The sequence below is a fragment of the Peromyscus eremicus genome, chromosome 6, assembly GCF_949786415.1.
Source record: "Peromyscus eremicus chromosome 6, PerEre_H2_v1, whole genome shotgun sequence".
Classification (NCBI taxonomy): Eukaryota; Metazoa; Chordata; class Mammalia; order Rodentia; family Cricetidae; genus Peromyscus; species Peromyscus eremicus.
This window is the reverse complement of record NC_081421.1, coordinates 98,112,778-98,137,361: the sequence shown is the minus strand read 5'-3', so window position 1 is coordinate 98,137,361 and position 24,584 is coordinate 98,112,778. Positions and strand designations below refer to the sequence as shown.

The window sequence follows — 24,584 nt, the reverse complement described above, 5'->3', positions numbered from 1 at the left end:
ATTACCATGTTAAAATGCACCATTGATGCTACCCTTATTAGAAGCTTACTTATTAGAATCAATTAAATCAGACATAAGAAATTTTTTGACTGAGAGCTGCAAGACCCCAATAAGGTGCCACCTGCCACCCAATAACGCAGAACACACCATACTGACAAGTCTTGCACACCTTCACTGTGCAGGTCAAAGCTGAGCACAAACAAAAGGGTATTTGCTGAATCAAGGAAAAAGTGCACAACCTGATAAGAACATTTTCAGTCACCTGGTGTGTAACATAATGATACTTTACAGGAACTGAAAAAAACCAAGCACTGTCTAATTTTTAACAATACATACATCAAAACACCCATGATCATTGTGACTTTTTGGTATCAAATCTAATGATATGGCCATTAGGACAGACTCAGACTGGAGGTGTCAACTACACGGATTGCTTGATAATTACTCATAAGTTTTTAACTGTGTGGTTCTTTTTATCACAATGTGAATTCCACACAGTCTTTTTGGAACATTTCTGTTTTATCTAACCACAAAAATAGCTTATTTGGCTTATGGCCAAAATTAAGAAGCAATGATTCATGCTCAATTAATTTCACTACTCTTTATTATCAAGGATGGATTTCATGCCTGAGCTCTTGAGGGATAGTGAGAAAACAAAGTTTAAAAATGTGAAGAGATAGATTCTTGATGCTTATTATATATAGGAATAGAATTATTCTTGATTTCTTGTGGGATCTCTATCCTAAAAACTATTCTATAATTAATTCCTCAACTAATGCAGGCAACATATGAAACGGCCCAACCTATGGGTTTTGTCCTGTTATCTGTTACTGCTTGCCAAGAGTTAAAATAGTCTCTACCTCACTTCAACCACAAGTTTTCCAACAGAACATGTTTATCATAACTTAGAAAGGCAAAGTAGGTAAAATTTCCTTTAAAAGTCTTTTGACTTTTTAGATTTATTTATTTTATGTGTATAAGTGTTTGTTTGCATGTGCACATGTGTGCTTGGTGCCCACAGATGTCAGAAGAAGTCATCAAATCTCTGTAAGTGGAGTTAGGGGTGTTTGTGAGCCACCATGTGGGTTCTGGGAACCAAACCAGGGACAGACTTCTGCAAGAGCAACAAGTGCTCTTAACTGTTAAACTGTCTCTTCAGCCTCAAACTCCATTTCTTAATTGATTCTTTAATTAAAATTATTGGTCCTGCTTGGCAAATAGCTATTCTAGTACTGCTCTAGGTCCATTTTCTGGGGACAAATGTGAGTATTTGAATACACTGAGCAGCTAAGGATTTACTCGATGTAGCAAAGATCAAACAGAACTTTCTACTTGACTTTGAAAGCAAAACATAGACTACAAATTAAAAGTATAGTCATGTACAGTCAGAGGTACAGAATACCATAAACATTAGTATTAAGCCAAGAAAATGTAGTGGTATAAAATCAAGAAAAATCAGAAATTGAAAGCTGAGATTTTTGAAAATAATGTATTTATTTCTATTTTTATTTTAAGACAGTGCTTCAACTATATAGCACAGGCTGGCCTGGAATTCTTGACTTTCTGGCCTCCATCTCCAAAGGGCTGGGGTTACAGGGAGGTGCCACAACTTACGTAAAAGGCGAGTTTTACATATCATGTGCTACTTGGGAGGTATGAGGAATCTCAACATCAGCTGAGTGTCACTGAGGGTCCCTATACTGCTACAACTTTGGGAAACTTGGAAAGCAGTTGGGATAGGACAGATGGCCAATGATTTAACTTTCATAGCATCAATTACGTTATGATGAGTTAATTGCTCTTCATCAGTTTTTTCAATGTAAGTAAAAGCTATAGTATACAGAAGAAAAATTAACATCATCAAGTCTAAACAGGTCTACGTAAGCAGATTAATGCAATTTTACTACCAAAAATGTCTTTGAGTAGTGTAGGGAACTTAAAATGGGATAAAATGCTGGCCTTTTAAAAAATTTCCATGAAAATTTTTGCTAATTAATAAAATCAGGAAGTTACTTGTGAACTCTCAGAAATAGAAAAATAAATGCTTTTCACATCAGCATTTCAAAGGCTTTAATGCAATGTCCAAAGTGTTACATGCTAATATGAACACTCTAGAGGGGCCACTGAGGCCTTCTGCGGTCTGTTTCTCTTTGCTGACTACAAGTATGTTGTACTTATGGAACTTCCTGTGGTAACAGAAGCACTCTGTCCCACTAGTACTCAACAGCCACTGTGGCTATCAGGCCTTCACAACATGGAAGCTCAAGGGGAGGTTGATCAAAAATAAGATTTAAAACAGACCTATACTTTTTCCTTTTTCTAAAAGTCATCTCAGCAATCTTTAGAGGAGAGAAACTTCTGTGATGAAGGACTCATCATAAAGAGAATCCAGGGTGGTAATATGAGATTCTCATAATGGTGGGTCATGATATACTTAAATCTTTACGTACATATATAGAACAAGTGTCAGAGATGGAATGGTGTGTCTTTATCTTGCTCAGGGCAAGCCACTTACCTGGCATCAGCTTCACTATAATATTCTCTCGCCACTATGTCCTCAAACAGTTCACCTCCAGTAACTCTGTGGAAACAAGAGAAACACATTTAAAAAAAAAAACAGGAAGAAAAGAATTAGGCATCAGTAAGTTTACAATGTTCATACCGATTTCTTCTCCTTGTATTATTTTTCAATAATAAGTTAAGCCCAACAATTTTAAAACATTATTCCATTTAGTATCTAAGCACTCAAATTTGTGTTATCAGTGGATCCAGAGGTCACAAATTTTCTGTAGATATATATAGCAAAATCTTCTACATAAAATGGTTTCTAAGAAAGTCTTCATTTTAGTTTCATAGATATTGATTGAGGTCTGACAAAAATACATGGCGTACCTTAGCAACATTTTATGAACAAAAAGATATACACATGAATGCTAACTAAGTAGTTTAAAAGAAACTCTGAAGGCTGTAACTGTGTATCGAATTAATTTTTTTGTGTTTATCATTAACATGTATTTTTTCCTTTGGAAAGACACACAAAGAAATAATTTCCTAATAAGTGTCGGATCATATAACATTAATAAATAATTTATCATATTATGTTAAATCAGGGGCCTTTCTTGATATTGGAAAGAGTTTCCCTTGTTTAATACAACAAATATTATTACATTTGTGTACATGTGCACATACATATTTGCATGTTGTAGGTTAATTCTAGAAGAAAATTCTTACCAGTAAAATTTCCAGATCAAAGAGCACCCATTTAAATTGTGGGGAGAAGACAAGGCAAGCTGCCTTCCAAAATGGTTTACTCCCAAACTGGGAAGATGCCCACAGGTTAAATCATTCCCAGTATTTTATTATATATATATATAATTAGTGAAAATATCTATCTAGTAAAAAACTGTTATATCACATCAATATGAATTCCTTTACTATTGGTGAGGTGGGTCTTCTAATAGTATTTATGCCTGACTCCTTTTTCCATTATGCTGTGTTTGAGTTTTAAGAGACTGTTTCAGCTTTGGGGTTCCTTGTCATAACTAATATCTGCTGACCTAGTGTCTTTATACAGTGTATTACGCAGTGTAAAAAGCACTTAGGCTAGCTTATGAAGCTTCACAATTGAGGCAGTCAGGTTTATTCTTGATAAAATGGAAGCCAGTGACTACAGAGCATCCAGCACAAAGCAGATCACATGCTGCATAGCAAAGCTCTCAGCCACTGCCCAGCACAGTCTTTCCAGTAGACACGGCCAATCATAGGCCCACAACCTTTGGAAAGGCATCACCTGATGGCATAAAGTCTTGTGCATGATCTTAGACCCTAATAATACCTTCCTTTTGTTCTCTCCATTGCCTGCTTGGCTTCTCATGTTCCAGGACATCACGGAAGGACTGTACCCTCCAGATAGCAGCACTCATACTCTGCAGACTGGGCAGTAAATCTGTATGCATGTCTGAACACTTGTGTAACTTTCTCTCCTCTCCACTGTAAATTTCTGGGCAGTTTTTTTTTTTTCTCCTCGAGAACCATGGTACATGTAATATAATTCACCAACATACTTATTTTTCTGTCTACTAGAATGTATAATAATGCAATTATAAATGTGCCCTAGATAAAATTAATATAAAATGATAGGACACAAAAGCATTTCTCTTTTTTTTCCCACAAAAGCACTTCTTGCAAATCTTTTGCTATTGTAAATTAAAGCTTTGGTGGGATTTCTTCCTGCATTACGATCAAGGGTGATAGAATTATACTTTTATTTATATATTTTTTTCTGTCTATGCTTACAACTTGATTGTTAAAGTTGCAACAATCAACAATCTAAACACTCATTAGAAAATCTAGGAGCTGGTATTATAGCTCAGTGGTAAGACACATGCTCAGCATGTGTGGAGCCCTGGGTTCAAAAAGAAAAAGATGAAAGACAAAAAGCACAAACAAATTAAAAGCTTGTTTCTGTTAATAAAATCTAGTCAGTATTTGTTACATTAGTACCCCCCCCAGCATGGACACAAAATATCTGCTTACTTAATAACTGTTTGAACAATAATCAAATTAACTAATTGAGAAGATTACACTCTGTGTGCCGTTTACTCTAAATCAGTCCTTTACATGGGCTTAGGAAATGGGGTGTGGCAATTCCTGCAATGGATTTTATTTATTAAGGGATCTATACTTAAAGGGGAATATTAAAGAGTCAGAGGAGCTTACACTCTGGTCATCTTTGGTGAACTATAACAGCTTTAAGCAGTTATAGCTTTTTTAAGAACTGAAGAGTGTTTTTGAGGGGTGTTGGGATACAAACTCAGCACCCTGCACATGCTATGCATGCATTCCACTATTCTTCTATCCTCTGCCAGATGGTGAGCTTTTCATGATGAATTTAGCTCGTAGAGTTAGCTTGTCTCTGATAGCATTCTTTTTCATCTTTCCACGCTCAATCTTTATACTACTTTATAAAATAGTTTCCTGTAAATGAAACCACATCATCCTTTCAGCATCATGCATGACAAATGTCTACAAAAGTAAAAAAAAAAAAAAGGAAGTTACAGCAAAATATAATGTCCTAACTAGAAACTGTTGTCATACTCACATTATTGTTCAATGGAGCACAAAATTAAGCTATTGCAGTTTTGAAAAATTTTAGCGAGACATGTAAAATTTCATAACACCACAAATTAATTCTGTTTCATGAATAAACTGTTAGATTAATTAACCAATTAAATATTTGTGAATAAAATAGTGCCAGAGTTCTGCTATGATCTGAAGCATATCAATTATAGGTTTGAAGCATTAATTACTATTTATAAATCTTAAAAATATTAAGACTTACAGGGAAAAAGGATAATTTACTACTCAAAATAGGAGGTTCTGAGTATAAAATAGATAAATATTTGCTATTTGTATTATTTATAGTGATTTTGGTTCATGCTGTAACTCTTCAGAATTAATTTTTCTTTTGCTTCTAGTCTATATATTTACCTAGAAATGATTAAAAGTGATTTCATCTTGAATGAAATATTTATAAAATTTCATGAATAATATAGCTCTGATGAGGTTAAGCAGCTGGAGCAGTTTAAGATGAGGTTCCACAAAATAAACTAATGCCACAGTGACCCAAAGGGCAGACTTAGAGATCAGAACTGGTTCCCAGTGTGGTAGAGGGAAAGCCAGGAGTCTTGGGCTGGAATTGGAAAACAGGAAGCAACATCAGGGCCCAGCTATGCACAGGAAAGAGGCATCATATCAAAGCAGACCAGAATCCTCACCAAGCATAAGAAGTTAAGTCACGTTAAGTGCAAAGCTGCAGAGTGAACCCCCTTGAGTTCTGGCCAACAAACCTGAAATTCAAGACTGCAAACATGAGTTCTCTGAGAGACAAACAATTACCACAAATCAGCTTTGTTTACTGGTTTATTTTTCTTCCCCTTACACTTCAGTGTCTGGTGTTGTTTCATCTAAGTGACTACTGCAGAAGTGTGAGCATGGCAGCTGTGACTGTGACACATTCATCTGTCTGCACGACACCCAGCATATTGCCTTCCACACTGTTGAACAGTAAAAGCAGATAGTCACTGGTACTTCCCTGTGCGCAGTGGATTAAATATCTTTTCCCTTGTGTATGGAGAAATCCAAATCCCTTATGTGACCACATTCATTCATTCAGAAGGTCACCAGGGTAGAATCCTTTAAAAGCTGTTACAGAGCTCTCTCCCTCTCCCTCCTTCTCAGCCTAAGAAGATGTAATAAGAAGTCAACCACGTGCAAGATGAAAGGGGCTGGGGTCCCAGTCAGTTCAGGTTAGGCCCTCATCTCATACTTCCTGTCTGCAGAAATATCTGAGGAAAACGTTTGTTGTTCAAGCCACCCAGCTACCTGGACAAAGTGTTGCCTCGGTCTCTCCAAATGGCAAAATGACTCTGTGAGGTAGGTATGAGACTGCTTATACTTTTAAAAAATGAAAAAACCAGGTAATGAAGAGTAAGGCCTTTTCTAAAAACACTGCTAAAAGGGGTACTTGTTTTCTTTTGTTTGTTTCTCCCATGGGTGTAACTTGGAGAGGAGGTTATCTCTGGAAGTGCACAGGATCCTTTGAAAGACTAGGTAGAATCTTTATGCTAAGAAGAGCACTCAATGACCTTTAACCTTCTGATTGAGGTCAGCTCATTGGACTGTGAGTGAAAGTTGGAGAACAGTCACTAGTCAGACTAAAGTTGATAAGAGTTTGCTTCATGCATCTGTCCCTAACATGGCAAGACTGTCAGCCCATTCCCCACGCTGAGTGCCAACAGTACTACAGTATCATGTGTTACATAAATAACCAATGTGTTAATCCCAGCTAATCCCAGTTACCTCAATGGGCCCCCCAGAGACTTCCAAAGAACCACTGAGCAAAGGGAGCAAAGTCTGAGGAGGAGATTCAATGGGAAAGGTAAGATCTAAGATGTTTACTAAATCCAGCCAACCACTGGAATAAGAATCTTTTAGGCAGAGCATGGAAAGGAGACATTGTATGTATATTTATATATATATATAACAACCAATGGACAGAAATCAGTACTTGTCTGTATACCAATAATGAATATGGTGAGAATAAAATCAGGAAAACATCCCATTCATGATAGCCTTACTCTCTGAAAAGACGATTAAATCAGCAACCAACATCAAACATTCCAAACTTATCTAGAAATAAACCTAACCAAAGAGATGGAAGATTTCTACACGGAAAACTACCAAGCACTTAAGAAAGCCACTGAAGATGACACTAGAAGATGAAAAGACATCCCATGTTTGTGGGTTGGAGGAATTAACATTGTGAAAATAGTTACCTTACCCAAAGTTATCTATATATTAAATTCAATCCCCATCAGAATTTCAATAAAACTCTTCACAGCAGGAGATAAAACAATCCTAACATTCACAAGGAACCACCGAAGACCTCAAATAGAAAAAAATAATAACTCTGAGAAATGTGAGAAGTACCATAATACCAGACTTTAAATTATACTACAAAGCCATAGTTACAAAACATCGAGGTACTAGCACAAATAAAAGCACGTAGTAGACCATTTGATGAAATAGAGTGCTCAGAAATAAGCCCACACAGCTGCTGTGTTCTAACTGTTGATGACAGCACCAAGCCATACATTAGAGAAGAGAAAGCCTCTTCAGTAGATTGGAAAGGTGAAATCTTTACCTTTTAACCAGCATAAAAGTCAGCTCAGACAAAATGGATCAAAGACCTTAATGTTAGACCTGAAACTTTGAATCTAGTAGGAAAAACAGTTTGATATATAGGAATAGGCAACAACTTTCAGAATAAGAGTCAAAAGCTCAGATAATAACAGCGAGAGTTGACAAATGAAATTATTATCAAATTAAAAATCTTCCACACGGAAAAGAAAACAAACACTAGAGTGAACAGTAGCCTACCAAATGGGAAAAAACTTGTGCCAACTATTCATTTGACCAGGGATCAATATCCAGAATATGTAAAATTAAACACCTAAAACACAAGTAATCCAATCAATGAATGAACAAATGAACTGAACAGGGAGTTCTTAAAGGAAGGACAAATGGCCAATAAATGCATTAAAGAAATGCTTAATACTTTAAGCCATGAAGGAAATGCAAATAATGTTACAGGGAGGACTGGGAAGCTGGCTCAGTGGCTCAGATGATGCGGTGTTTGTCTTGCAAATGTGTGGAAAAGATTTCCATCCTAAGAACCCACTTGTGCTCTCAGAGTTTGGGAGGCAGAGACAGGTCAGTAAGAGACACTGGCCTATTTGTTGATCTCTAGGCCACCTGAGTTTGTCTTCTGGCCTCTACAAGCATGTAGGTCTTCATCTGCACATGTGCAAGTATGCACATACACACATTGAAATTTCTTCTCATTCTAGTCAGAATGGCTATCATTAAAAAAAAAAAAACTTTGCATGTGGCTTCAAACAAGGTTCTACTTGAAGGCAGTTGTCACATGTCTCATGTATTATACTTTCCAAATATGCTTCCCAAGAAAAATTTTGAAATGGAAAAAAATTTAAATTGGTCTAGCTACTGTGTTAATCAATATGGAAGTTCCTTAGAAAATGAAAAACAGAACTACCATATAATCCAGGTAGATCATTCTTGGATATCTGCTCAAAAGAGTAAAAATCACAGAGACATATCTGTGTTTAATGCTACAATATTCACAATAGATAAGACATGGAATCAGCTTAGATGTCTGTCAAGAGATGAATAATGGAGAAACACACGCACACAGGCATGTGCACATGTATACATGCGTACACACAATCAAATATTATTTAGACATAAATAAAAGTGGAATTATGTGATTTGCAGGAAAAATGGATAGGACTGGAGATCATCTTGAGCAAAATAATCCAGGGTCAGACAAGTATTTCATGTTTTCTCTCCAAGTTCATCTATGAATAAGTCATGTCTGACTGTAAATGCAGAAATTATTTGTTATATTGAATACAGGATACATGTTTAGATTAGAGATTAAGATTAGAAAAATATGTTCTATGATGCTGGGGAAAAATTAGCTGCTTATATTTCATTTCTTGATGAACCCATGTCTCTTGTAATATAACTCAATACAGAGAGCAAGAATACTTTTATTCTCAATGACTCTTTGAAACTTGGCCTATTTCGTATGTTTAGAGAGTTTCAATGTTCTCAGTCAGCAATCAGAATTTTCACATCTATCATGCAATGTCACTGGCCAAGGCCAGAATCAGTGTGCCTGCTTGTACTATACCAGCTGCAGTAGCAGGTGTGGTAGTCCCACACAAGCCAAGTGGGAAGGTATGGAACACACAGGTCTAGGTTCACTGCCAATACCTTTCCCAGTCAAGATCAGCTCTGTATGGAAGATATTTAATAATTGAATACCTAGCATTCTATGATACCTCAGAAGTAGTAGGTAATCTGAGGGTGTCCAGATAAGCTTCTCATCATGGATGTTAAGTAGGGTGATGAAAATCAAAAGGGCCACAGAGACAGAGTGGAGACATGGCTCGGAGGTTAAGAGCACATACCACTCCAGCAGAGGATCTCAGTTCAGTTCCTAGAGCCTATGTTGGTCAATGAGTCTATGTTGGTCATCACATGGCCACCTGTAACTCTAGTTCCAGGGGAACTGATGTCTCCAGCCTCTGAGGGCAGCTGCATTCATGTATACATGCCCCCACACAAACATACATATGCATAACTAAAACTAATAAAATACACCTTTTTTTAAAGGCCACAGGTTTTCTTTAATAGTCCAATGCCTTTTTAACTGAACTTTGTATGGGGCAATGTGCTGAGTCATACTAAGAATTACAGTGGACATGATCTAGCTAGGATACAGGCTGTTAGAGTTGTTCTGTTCAAACACCCAGCTTAGTCCAGGAGAGAGGCAACAAGGTGAGGGGATAGGTTATGTGAAATTAAAATTGAAACTATATATATGGGCATATACATATATCCCTCTTGAGGTTACTGAATAGAGAAATAAAGTAAAATGACAAGGGCACCTAGTACACCTAGTACTGCTTTCTTGCCTGATACATGACTCTTTGACATGTACCTTTCAGCCCTGGCTGACCTGGAACTCAAGGATTCTTCTGTCACTGCTTCCCAAGTGCTGCAATCACAGGCATGCACAGCCATACCCAATCCACCCTCGTTCATTTCATTCTGATATATTTCTGATGACTTTTGTATCTTCTTTCAGTTCTAAAACCCACCCCAACTCTTAATTCTTATCTCAGCTCTTTCTTAAATGTGTGAAAGACCACTACCCAAGAGTTCACTTTCTTAACTTTTTTTTCTGACTCTGTCCAATAGAGAACACAGAAGAAAAATGTGACTGTTTACCACAATTTATATGGATTAAAGCAAAAGAAAAGAGAAGAAACGTATTACTTTTTCTATTAGTAAGACTAAGCTTCTAAGAAAGGTTTATGTAGTAGGATGATTTCCTGTGTCCCAGCCTGTCCCGCGGTCGGGACAAATCTCTCACCCATAGTCCCATAGCCTTTTATAAAATAATCACACAGAGGCTTAATATTAATTATTACTGCTTGGCCATTTGCTCAGGCTTATTACTGACTAGCTCTTACACTTAAATTAACCCATAATTCTTATTTATGTTTAGCCACGTGGCTTGGTACCTTTTCTCAGTTCTGCCTTCACATCTTGCTTCCTCTGTCTCTGGTAGCATCTCCTGACTCAGCCTTCCTCTTCCCAGAGTTCTCCTTGTCTGCTTATCCCACCTATACTTTCTACCTTGCTACTGGCCAATCAGCATTTTATTTATCAACCAATCAGAGCAACACACATATTCACAGTATAGAGAATGACATCCCCAGCAGGTTTATTTTTACTAGCTTATTTATTATTATGCCCATGAGTCTCTGTATGTACATGCACGTGCATGCAGGTGCTCACACCACAAAAAATAAGGAGGAAGAGAAGAAGGCAGAGATGATGACTTCACTAGTTTTTAATATAGCTAATCCATTAAGACAAATTTAACATTTATAGTCACAACTTCCTATTTCATCTATCCAAGCTAACTGCACATACTATTCAGTTTGCTATTCTTTACATATTTATAACATGTTGTTATACAATATACATATTTATAATATATTGTTATATATCAACATTTTTCTAATTTACTATCAAACATATGTAGTAATTTTTACACTAATTCTGTTACTGTCAAAGCTGCTAGACAGTATCTGTAAATGGGAGTTTGGCGATGCTAATGGATGGGCACCAAGAACTGAGTTATGAATTCTATTAGAAAACCTAGGGAGGCTAAGAAAAATAGCAAATGCAAATGTTTCTTAGGAACATAATTTAAAGCAAAGGTCTGTTTCTGAAGTCAGAATACTTAAGGCCTAGCAAATTCCAAATTAGACATTCATCTTGTTTATGAGGAAGTATACATAACAGTAAGCAAATGTGTCTCATCTAATACTCATCCTTTTGGCATGATGAATAAGGAAAATGAACACCCATGGACCTCTTGTGGCTCTCTCTGCATGGACAGGCTGAGGAACACCTGGTACACTGTCCTGAGGACAAGCCAGCCAGTCAGCAAGGCCCTGACTCCTGTCCCTCTTGGTCACTTACTACAGATTAGTCAGAATCCTTGTTACTCCCACCATTTTGAATGTCTCGCAGAGTGTTCTAGAACATCACTTTCTCAAAATCATACTGTACATGGAACAATCAAAAACAAACAAAAGAAACAAAGCAAAACAAACAACCTAGAGGGTGTGATAAATTCACAAAGACTAAGAGAAGAACCGAGAAACAAGGAATTATTCCATGGGTGTCTGAGTCTCCTTCAAAGAGAAGGTGTGACCCTGTTCCAGGGTGACCCACCCCGCAGATAGGAAGAGCTGGCTTCACAGAAACAGCTCAGGGAGGACATGGGCAAAAGGGAACAAAATGATTGTAAATTGGAGCCTCTGAGGTCTTCCTACTAAAGAGCATTCTAGAAACTGCGTTCTCCCAAATGCTTTCAGCTTCCTACTTTCTACCAACAATTTTCCTGGTATGTGCAAGTAGCTGTGCTTCTGTAGAAAGCTTGTTTTCAGTATCGTGTTTCCTCATTATTGTGAATAAAGGCTTAAATCGATCGAGACATTGACAGATTAATTTTCACATAGAAGTACAGAGACAATGCTTCCTGAAGGGATGCCTGGGGAGCAATTTCATTTTTAAATATCAATCAAGAGGAGCACTTGTTTTATTTCCAAGCTTTTGATTTACTCAATAACAAATTAGTGACTTAGTAACTATTTCTAGGATTGACGGCTATATATGTCCACATGTTTCCTGTGCTGCATCCTGAGTGTGTTCAGAAAATGGATTTGTTGTTGTCTGTCTGGAAAACTACTAAATCGCATGGTCTATAGAAATGGGTATTTGCACACACATTCACATGTAAGTGCACACACACATACCTCCTTAATAAGGGTAAAAAGTTATATTTTCACAGGTAATTTCATGACTTTTACTGGCTACAGAAGGTTCAATGAACTTCAAAATAAAGAATAAGTATTGCAATAACGTTACATTATTTTGAGGCTAACTAGAAAAGAGAAGGTTGACCTGAAATACGGATTTTCTCTAAGAAAATGGAGCATTACTTCCTTTAAATAAAGGTAATAGAGAGCTTTGTCTTCTTCAGAAATTAAAAGTTCTACCAGAGTTCCATTAAGAAATAGCTATCAGCCTGCCACATTCAAAGTCTTTCTAATTATTATCATTTGAAGAATTATTGGGTTTGTTTGTTGGCTTGTTTGGAAGGAGAGATGTAGGCATGGAGGGAGAAAGTGGGGGGAGGGAGAGAGAGAACATTAATCTCAGTGGGTAGAGAGGTGAGGAGAATCTGGAAGGATTTGGGGGAGGGGAAACATGATACAAAATATAATTGTATGAAATTTTTTTCAATTAAAAAATTGTACATTCCCTATAAGGGATCAGAAATAGCTTATTATCTTCAAATTATCCAATTTTCTCAACTGAACTCCCTACACATTTGTGTGTGTGGTGTATGTGTGTGCCTGTGTATGTATTTTATGTAGTGTATTTGTGTATGCATGTGGAGGCCAGAGTTTGAACCAGGGTATCTTCCTCAAACACTCTCGCCATTATTTTCTGACTCAGGGTCTGTTATTGGTGCCAGAGTGGCTGGACAGAGAGCACCAGGATCCTCCTTTCTCTGTCTGACCATTCTCATATAAATGCACTACTGTGCCCAGCTTTTTATACTCACTAGACTGAGGAACCATCTTCCCAGGCCTCCAAGCATATATGTTCTCTTACAGTAATGAAAAAAGTAACAGATTTTGTTCTCCGTTGCTACTTATGAAGATCTATGTGGCTGTAGATTTCTCTAAATTTTTATAGTTATAAAGATGTAAATGTGCTTGATTTTAACAATTAATTTGTTCATAGGTTTTTGTGTGTGTGTGAAAATGATTGCTGCTTACATACAAGCTTCTGTTAGGAAATAAACGTTTTATAAAATAGACTATGTTCTTCACTTATTACACAATTTCTTAATTCACTCTGCAAAGAATTAGTGGTTTTGTCACCACTCAACTATTAAAAAAAAAATAACCTTCAGCGATGAGTTAAAAAATGAAAATGCATTCACACTTACACAGTGATCATAGTATTTTAGTCATCGTTACTGACAGCAGCTAATCCCTGGGATGCAGATGTTAAGTTACTACAGCTCAAATCAGACGGCATGATAACAAATGGCAGCGTGAGCCCCGCATCAGGATATGCACGCTGAAGGGCTCCTGTGTGGGGTTTCACTTTACTAAGGGCTGTTACATTCTGTCTTGCTCCTGGCTCTTCCTGTATCATTCTTTCCGTCTTCCCATTGTCCAACCCTATAGCGACAGGATGTGTCTGAGCCTTATAAAGCAAAGCTCAGAATGTTTCAGTTCTTTGTCACATTCCACATCTAAGATGGTGGGCTGACAGATGCACAGATGATGATGGCCATCCCACAGACCTTTAGTATTGGACAAGGAAAGATGAACTTATAAAGTGGGGAGGTGGCAGAACCCTACTCCATCTGATAACCTCCAAGCTGTGTGTGTGCAGCTGCTTTGTTCAGGTCTAGATAGAGTGTGTCTGTAGTCATCTACCATTCTATGAGGCACAAATGAGAACAAACAATTCCGGCACAGTTTCATGTCCACGGTAGCAAGATTCATGCTTTTCATAAGGAAATTCCAACATTAGTACTTCTTGAGAAAAAAAGAGGGTGAGTTGAAAATAGTACAGGTTCTGACACTATTGGAGGACCCTAACATCACATTTAACAATTCTCTCAAGAATCTGTGGAACAGGATTAAATGGGACCTCACGAAGCTAAAATGCTTCTGTAAAGGACATCATGATCCGAGCAAAGGGGCAGCTGACGGTATAGGAAAACAATCTTCATCTAATAGAGAAAGAACAGAAGTAAGTTAAACACTTATCATTGAAAACTGATTTAGTAATTATGATACAGCACAACGAGACATTATGCTGACACTAACATGATTATGAGGGTCATTTAGAACCATGAAAGATGTGTTTACAATAGAAGTACAAGTATTAAAATACAAGCTAGTACACACACACACACACACACACACACACACACACACACATATATATATCATCATATATATGTACATCTATCTATCTATCTATCTATCTATCTATCTATCTATCTATCTATCTATCTATCTATCATCTATCTATCTATCTATCCACCTACCTATCTGATTGGAAATGTGAATAAGTATGAATTTTCTCATTTATAAAACACCTTTCTCCATCCATGTCTATGCCGTTTGCCATGTTACTATTGCTAAAAGGCAAACTGACCATGTCATGGTCCTGCTTAAAACATTTACATGGATACTCATTCCTACGTCAGTGATAGTATAAGGTGTATTTGCATCTATGTGCCTCATGTGCAATTTAAAGGCATCAGTGCCTTCATCTTCAAAAGCGTAAGACTTTCCTACAGTACAAATTTTACTGCAACATACTACATCTTCATGATCTAACTCATTTGCTTGTCCGTTTAGACAGGGGCTGGTTTTGTTGACCAAGCTGTTCTGGAAATTGAAGCAGAATGCACATGTCAGTCATGTGCCACCATGCCCAGCCTCATGTATTGCTTTGTAATGCAATTCCCTGCTAACCATCCCGAAGCAACCTTATTATGACATTATTGCACATCCTTTAAGGAAGAGCCTGGGCTTTCTTCAGAAAGCCTACTTTCTTTCCCAGGTGCTCACAACCTTGTGAGTTTCTGAGACTTACTTACACTTCACAGGACATTGAGACCATGCATTTATATACCTCTTGCCACAATTCAGCTTCTAGATCAGAACAGGCCAGGGACTCATCATTTGTATCCTCCAAGGCAAACAAACTGCCTGAGACACAGTTACTGCTCAGTAAGCATTGGTTGAATTGAAGTGTGAAGTTCAGATGCAAATACAAAAGGAGTTAAAACGGGAAGTGAAACTACGGGGACTTTTCAGTATTAATATTTTCCTTTAGGAGGGGATTTTAACCTTTGTGCTTATTCACAACTTTATTCTTTCAACACTCTTATAGCATGACCCCTATGTTACATGAGGGATGTGACAGTTTCTAACTTTAAAAATGACTAGAAAAAAACACAGTGAAATTGGATATTATAAAAAGAATATCCGTTCATGTATCAAAAGATAAAGATTGACCTATTAGCTCCTGTTTTCTTCTGGTGTAGTGTGTGTGTTTTTCCCTTCTTTGGGACTTGCTGCTGTGGGGTCATCTATTGCCTGTGTTTTCACGGATGCATCTGACTTCCTTAGGTTGCAGTTTTCCTTCTAGTGCTTTCTGTAGGGCTGGATTTGTGGAGAGGTATTGTTTAAATCTGGTTTTGTCTTAGAATGTCTTGTGCACTTCGTCTATGATGATTGAAAGTTTTGCTAGGTATAGTAGTCTGGATTGGCAACCATGGTCTCTTAGTGTCTGCATTACATCTGTCCAGGACCTTTTGGCTTTCAGAGTCTCCATTGAGAAGTCGGATGTTATTCTGATGGGTCTGCCTTTATAAGTCACTTGGTCTTTTTCCTTTGCTGCTCTTAATATTCTGTCTTTATTCTGTATGTTTAGTGGTTTGATTGACAGTGGGAATAGGATCTATCCCTGGTGCATGAACTGGCTTTTTAGAGCCCATTACCTATGGTGGGGCACCTTGAACAGCCTTGATGCAGGGGGAGGGGCTTGGACCTGCCTCAGCTGAATGTGCCAGGCTTTGCTGACTCCTTATGGGAGGCCATACCTTTTCAGAGGAGGGGATGGGGGAAGGCAGGGAGCGGGAGAAGGGATGAGGGAGGGATCTGTGGTTGGTATGTGGAATGAATTAAAAATTTCTTAATAAAAAAAAGATTTAGCTATTAGAACAAAAGTCAGTTGAAACATCTTAAGGATAATTCAAGAATCTTCAAAGGCAGGATTAGGGGTGGCTCATGGGTTAAGAGCACTGGTTATCTTTCCACAGGCCCTGAGCTAGATTCCCAGCACCCACATAGCTACTCACAATCTTCTGTAACTCTAATTCCAGGGGATCTGATGCCCTCTTCGGGTCTCCACAGGCACCAGGCAGACACAAGGTACACAGGCACACATAATGCACATAAAGTAACATCAAAAGAGCAAACAACAAAAGAAGAGTCTTCGAAAGCCTTACTTTAACACAGAGAATGTGGTGAATCTTCACTCCGACAGCAAGTATGTTGCCATGAGCTCACTGACTAGAAATTGGCTTGGCCCACACCAGAGTGTACAGGTTTGCGAGAGTAAACACACTGAGTACGGGATCGGAGAATGAAATCGATTGCAGCCATTCTATAAATGTATCACGCATTTTAAAAATGCTCATTTAAAATGCTGTGCCATGCCTTTATTGTATGTTGATCAAAATTAGGACTGTTTTTCACTCAGAAGTTATGCCATAAAATGAATGAAGGTAAACAGGACAAGGATGCTAGAAGATGAGAGAACCACCTTACTTCCTGGGAGTATGAGAAGGCAGGGAAGAGACAGGATAGCTTCTCTGAACTCAAGAAGAGTTTTTTTTTAAGTGTCTTTTCTGAGTGCCTTCCAGCAGAATGGTGACCAGTTCATCTGAGGCTCCAAGGGGTCTTTAGAAGATGTGTGTGAATCTGACACACTGAAATACCCATCAGAAATTCAACTTGTTTTCTCACTGTCAAATATGTTTTAATTTCTCTTTGTTATTCAGAGAAGGTGTGACATTTTTTCCTTCCCATGTTATCATTAGTTCCCACCCAGGAGAACAGAATCAAGCTGAAGAGGGGCAGCTGATACAGTACAGGAAAGAGTCAGCCTTTTTTTTAATTTTTTCCCCCTGAGGTTTGGAAAAGTAGCTGACATTGCCATTACTAGGGTCAGCTCTGGTAATTCTGCTCCGGGAGTGGGAAAGCCTGTTTTAAGTCCCTCTTCTGCCAAAGCTCTGGGTGTACAACATCCGCAGTGTCTATGTTATGCACATAGAGTTCAGGCATTTTTTTTTTTAAGTCTGGTTTATATCCTTAAGCTAAAAACTAAAGTTTTGGCCTTTGCTTCTCCTCTTTTCCTGTCTGAATTGCATTCATTTTTTGTTTGTTTTGTTTTTGACTTCTGCAGTACACCCACCCACCCCCACCCCCGCCACAACTCTATTTGGGGCTCCTGTAATCCCTCTGCCACACCACCACAAGAAAGCTTTGCAAAAATGAAATCGGATTATTTCCTTTCCCATTTTAAAAGCCTGCCATGGCTTCCCGCAGCACACAGGATGACCTTAAACTGGCTTTCCTGGCTCTTGAGGCCTTTTGCGCTCCGGCCCATGCCTGCTTCACACAGTTTTATATCTCGGCTCCCAACCCCAGCCTTTCTTCTGACCCTCACTGAGCCTCCTCTTTGGGTTGCGCCTGTTGCTCTCCCTGGGGGAATCTTGATGGACAGATCTCAGTACTGAGGCCTGTGCTACTGATGCCCCACGGTGACCAACTCCTGGCACCCCTTTAAATCAGCCATCGGCATCTCCTCAGCCCCTGAAGCTTGCAGGTGTATTAATCATGCATGGTATACCCCAAACTATTTCTGTGGAATCACTTGGTTATTTTCTTGTTCTTGATCCCTTCTCCCTGGGCTGGCACACAGTTCCAGCCTCTCCAGCGTGGTGTGTTACCGGGGCTTGCAGAGTTTAAACGTCAGCAGCATCGGTGTGTGTCTCCTAGCTGATAGTACACAACCAGAAGTAGTGACATTCAAACTACGAAGAAGACAGACCAAAGCGGAGACACACCCATGAGATTGCTAGATCTCACATCGACTATCCTGTTAGAGAGGGAAACATCTCAGATGCCCACTGAAGAGTTGCACGCGGTAACTTTATCACTCTCATTACACTTTAAAAACAGTCAATTTTTTTTTTGATGTCTCAAAACAAACTCTGAGTAAAATTTGAAATTGGTTAAATTCGGGCCAATTAGGCTCAGTGGGTAAAGGTGCTTACCATCAAGCCTCAGGAGCTGAGGCCCATCCCTGGAACCCGCACGGTGAAAGGAGAGAGAACTGAGTCAAATAACTTGTCCTCTGACTGCCACACTTATTTTGTCCCCCGACACACTCTAATGTTTTTAATGCAACCTGTGAAATGGATTAGAATGGTAACTTAAGACTAACCAACTTGGATCAGAATAGCGGCCCTGTCACTTAACTATGTAATGTGACTTAGGAGAATAAATGTGCCTCCCTGAGCTTCAGTGTCCACTTCTATAATGTGGCCAAAAGACAGCAAATACTGCTGATGGGAGATTAAAGTCAAAGTGGAACATAAACAGCACAAGGTCCACAGCAGGGCTCAGTGACTATTAGTTACAGTTATCATAACCCAGTGTAACAAATGGGCTTTAGTTGATAGACTCCAACCATATAACTTGACATCAGTATATGGAGGATCAGGCTTGTGCATTTCAGAAGTAAAAAGGACCTATAAAAACTGTTTACTTGGACATATGATTACAAGTAGAGTGCATTCCATGTGAAAACAGAGTGGAAGGAAACAGCTTAGATTTCTGTAAGAGTCTATTCTTTACATTTCCAGAGCCTTGTAGTTTAGGAATAAAAAGGGTGACATTAATAAGAGAGAGAGAGAGAGAGAGAGAGAGAGAGAGAGAGAGAGAGAGAGAGAGAGAGAGAGGAGGAAAGGGGGAGAGGGAATGGTGAGGGAGGGAGGGGGAAAGTGTGGGGAGGGAGGGAGAGAGAAAGAGAGAGACCCTTCATAGTTTTGGGCATTTGATTACTTGGTCCCTGGTTGATGGTGCTGTTTGGGAGATTTCAGATGTATGGCTTTGCTGGGGCAAGCACATCACTGGAGGTGGACAGAGAGTTTAAAGACTCCCGACAGTTTGTGTTAGATTTGTTTGTGTTTGTGGTTCAAGAAGTGAGCTCTCAGCTCCTCTAGCAGCCAGCCTTTGTGCTGCCAAGTTTCCCGCCCTGATGAGGATGCAGCCCATCCCTTTGGAGTCTTAAGTCCAAATAAATCCTTCCTTCTATAAGCTGTCTTGGTCATAGTGTTTTACAGTTTGGTTTCTGTTTCACAGAAACAGAAAAGTAACTAATGCAGCCTATAAATTTTGATTAAAAACATCCAATGCCAATTTTTCCTTTAGAAATTAACTTTTAGAAAAAATGTAAGAAACTATTTTTTTTTCTGTTCCTTACATGAAAACTAGAACACACACCAGCTATAAAAAGGAGCAAAAGAGGGTTCACAAGGGCAAGTCAGAGAACTCAGTTCCAAGTTTAGCTCAGGTTCTGAGAATCTGGGAAGTGATGAGAGCACACCGCTCCCTTCCTTTTACAAGAAAATGCAAAGCTTTGCTCAGCTGCCCAGAAGACCTGGTCCTAGGTCCTCCCTTCCTCTTGGTTTCTTCTGCATAACCCCTTTCTGCAGCTTCCATTTCAGCCATGATGGGCATGGATACATTTTTCTTTTCTCTGTTCCTAAGTCTATAAGCTCTTGGAGCGTTAGTCTGTGTCTTAATTCTAATTCAGGCTGGCCAGGTAGCTGTTCCCATTTGATCCAATAAACTGTGTCTAGAGGTTGGAATCATGTGACATTCAGAGACACCCATACTGGAGTGTGAATGAGATTCATTCTCCATGAGTTATAGCATGAGGGTAGGAAGAAGATTTGTTGAGAAATCATAAAGTAAACAAAAGCATTTCAACCGAAGGCACATGCTTCGGTCCCACATCGATTTTTCTTTAGCACATCCATCTTTAGGCCTTCATTTATTGAGGCACAATTTGCATGGTCTTCTCATGGTACATTCCTATGAATTTTGAAAAACATGTAGTTGTGCGTTCATCACAGGTGATCAAGTCAGAAAATTTATCACTACATGTTTTTAAAGTCACATATTTTAAATATCTGTCCTTGTACTTTTAAGACAGAAACCAGTACTGTCTTTAGTACATTTCCTTAAAAACAACCACAACAACAGCAAAAATCTGGTCTGGCAAGATGGCACACCCAGTAAAGGTGCTTGCCACTAAGCATGACAATCTTCGTTCCACACCCCAACCCTGGACAGCACGGTAAAGGGAAAGAAATGACTCCCACAACTTGTCCTCTGACATCCACATAGACGCACTAGTCCACTTTCAGTCACCCATAAGAACCTAGGTAAATAAATAAAATGGTTCAAAATAAAAATCTTCCTTTAAGAGGCAGCATAAATATTATACACTTGAGTGATTCTAAGAAACTAGATTATGTTTCTACTCATTGCCACCTTGACACTGTCATTGAAATAAATACTGAAGGGACTAGTTTAGGCAAGGACTTCATGAAACAAGTAATGTGTAAGAGGTCACTGGTGTGTAGGAATCACGATTTCTCTTACCTCTTACCTCTCAGGCAACAGTCTCTTTTACTATATGTACAGTACATGCATTAGATAGTGTTATAAGCTCAGACAGTGTCTGAATTCAGACTCAACTTCTGGATTAAATGTGCACTATTTCATGGCACTCTGCCAGTGGAAGTGCTTGGGTGATAATCAGAGGTCAGGGCTTTATTTAACTCCATCACACACCGAATAGGAAGAGAGAGAGAGAGAGATTCCTTCTGGGGCAGAGACGGAGTGTCCTCCCGTGACAGTCAGCCAGCCACTGGAGTCAGATCTTGCCTTTAAAAGGTGGGGCTCACCAAGTGGCTTAAAACAGGTCTCATCTTTCATCAAGGGCTTCTAATTTTAAATTGCAGCATGCTAAATTTTCTCTGAAGTGTCACCCTGAAGCTCCGCCCACTTTGTTCAGATGTCCCCCTGGTTTTAAATAAGAATTTCTCAGGGGCTGTGACTTCCAGTGTACACCCTGTGATATGCAGTCCACACGGGGCACAAAGCAATAAGAATAAATTTATCATCTGAATAAATGCTTCCATTATCAAATTTTGATATATGTCATGTGAGAAATTAACCTAAAATATTCTAACATAAATGATACCATTCTCTACGACAAAAATAGTACTCATTAAAAGGAAATTAAAAACAAAACCAATTATTTCTGGAATAACAAGCTAGAATTCTTCTTTAAGCACCACTGAGAAATGCACTGTAGTGGCATTATGATGGGGCATGTCCACAAGAATGGGTGATCTCACATACTGTGAAACTCACCTCTTTTGCAGGGCTAGGCAATAGGACTCTTCCAGATAACTTTGCCCAGATCCAACATGCTCTAGTAACTTGGCCAGCAGGGAAACCCAATCGATTGATTAGGTGCTGTTTAAAGCTCTTGTGTTTTGAAATGGGAACACTTGGGGATAAAGAACGCAACTTTCATTTTACTTGCTACAGTTAACTTGAAATAAAACAAGCATACAGGCAAAATATACCAACAAAAGCGGTTATTTAACTTGTTTGTAACTCCTCACTATTTTTTTAGTGCACTGTGGAATTCAAAATGAAGATTCACGTCATCTTGTCAGGTCTTTTATTCCCACCGTGGACTAACATACTAGTTGCTTCCATGTACACTAGGCAGACTGAAATGTCTGAATCAGTCACCACCATTCTAACAGCATATGCTATACACATTTTTATAGACCTGCATATCTGAAACGAGTTCTCCCCTAAAGTGTAATCTCAGCTCTTTCCCACACTCCCTCCTCTGGCAGTAGAAGCATGTTGTTATCTACAGAATGTGGCTCAGGAGCTTCTGTAGCTCCTCACAGCTTGGTGGAATGCACCTTCTAGATCTCATGCTTTAAGCAGTAAAGTGTTTGAAACCTGGTGGAGACCAGAATGTGAGAGAAGGTTCCTGTAGTGACTGTCATAAGTGGGACTAAAGATGGACATTTGGAAGTGAGTTCAGAGGACTCAGACATGGAGGCTGTGTGAGTTGGCCGATGAAAGCCCATAGCCATTGTTCCTGGGCTTCTTCCTGAGGAATGATGACCAGGACTGTAGATTCAGTAGAGACATGTGCTTCTTTGTCAAGCCTCCTGATGAAGAGGGGAAAGGATGTATAGCCAAAAAGGCTAGATATTCTCCAAAGAGTATTGTGCTGTTTGTAAAAATTCACGTATATTTCAAGACCAGTCGTGGACACAGCACTTTATCATGCAACGGTTGGGAAGGATTTTCCTTCCTCCAGATTCCTTGAATTCATTTAGCTTACCCCCAGTTGCTTCGTCAGACGCAACTGCATTGGCTACCAACACTTCTTCTTTGAACCAATAGGGTATGAACGAAGTGGAAACTATTCAAAACTTTTGTGTTTGTTTCCACAGAACTCAGAATTCTTAAACTGCAGTAAACACCTATTCAAGGCTTATTCCCTGTCAAATAGTTCTTTGGCAAATTTTACATCAATAGAGTTAATTTTTCTAGACAATATATATGGTATTGCTATTTTGATTAAGCAATCAACAAAATTGAGGTTCTAGGAGGTTTTGAGGAGATTGCTCAAAACTAAAATAGAAATAATTGGCAGAAGAAGTGGAAGGGAAATCTACACAGGTGTCTGCAGGCCTGTGATTCCTGCTTAACCACTACCCTGTTGATTTGATATGAACAACAGAGTTAGAGATAAAGGCCACATAAGTATAGAAAAAGAAAACAAAGCAAAAGTGATAATTACCCGAGACCACACCACCTGAGGCCTCTCCATCCTTCCTGCTGCATCTCAGGATGGTTTGCCCCCTTCAGGTTTCCTTTCCATCCTCCTCTCTTTTTCTTGTTTTTGCCTCTGTTTCAACTAGGGATTTGTAGCCAACGGGAGCACATCTGGTTTATGGAGGAAAGGAAGGAGATTCTTGACAAGGTACTGTGTGTCTCAGAGACACACACAACACAGGGAAGCTTTCTGGTCTAGGGGCAGCACAGGTGTCTCTCTCCGGGAACCCTATCACGAGTGCACTAGACACAATTTCCAGTCTCTTAGTTACTGGGCTCAGTTGCCAGAGAACAGTATGGTGGAGCACCTCAGTCAGGTCATGTGACAAGGGAGGACAAGACCCATCTGGGGCAGAACCCCAAGCTGTAGACAGTGGGGAATAGCTACTCCTAGTTAAATTGTGGTTATTTTCAGAATAGCAGAACAGAAGCTGAGCAAGAACAAAAGGTATCCATGATGCCTACTTCTATTTCTAAAGAAAGGAAAGTCCTCTAGTTCCTCATTCCTTTTGTCTAATAGTCCCCAACACCATGATGGCTCAGTCACTCTTTACAGAGCCTGAGGCTGGACTCAGGTGAGTCACTCTCCCTCCTGCTGTTAATCCAGGCTCCAGAGCAGATTGCTATCCTTTCTCATCATCTCACTTTGGCCAACTGTATAGCCAAGGGACCTCACAGCTTATTTCGAGTAACTCCTAGTTAAACATGGTGTATTCAATTATGAATCAACCTGACAATTTTCCATTCAAAGGCAAAATAAAACTAAATAGTTTACTTTTTTGTTATCTACAGATAAAATAATTCCAAGACTGTTCAAATTTTAAAAATTAAAAACTGAGTATTATATGGACATTTAATAAAAAGATTATATTTTGTTATAATTAAACAAGTGATTTTAGGCTTGAAGATGAACCTCTAAAGTGATTTTTTCCCCTTAAACATCACTCTGTCCCACTCAAGCCTTATGCATATTCATTTGTACAAACACACATTTACAAGCAGATGCGTATTACAGAGGTGCACATACATAAATGCCTATATAGACTTTGTATATGACAAAACACACACTATTATTAATAGGGAAATTCATAAATGTTATTTAACTTCATAAATTTTTTATATTACTGTATGCATCTGTGGTGGTTTGAATAACAATGGTTCCAATAGGCTCACATATTTGAATGCTTAGTCATTATAGTGTAGCACTACTTGAGAAGGATTAGGAGGTGTGGCCTTGTTGGAGGAAGTGTATCTCGGGGGGGGGGGGGTGGGGGTGGGGTGGGCTTTGGAGTT

General features: G+C 38.9%; 1 protein-coding gene across 2 annotated transcripts in view; it reads right to left on the bottom strand.

Moving 5' to 3' along the window:
• The window catches only part of Camk2d (calcium/calmodulin dependent protein kinase II delta), a 249,890-nt gene that overhangs the window by 85,850 nt on the left and 139,456 nt on the right, over nucleotides 1-24,584 (bottom strand). For both annotated transcript variants that reach the window (XM_059266205.1, XM_059266204.1), the window contains exon 5: nucleotides 2,516-2,581. In XM_059266205.1, coding sequence (XP_059122188.1) covers nucleotides 2,516-2,581 — 66 coding nt within the window. The remainder of the gene's footprint in view (nucleotides 1-2,515; nucleotides 2,582-24,584) is intronic.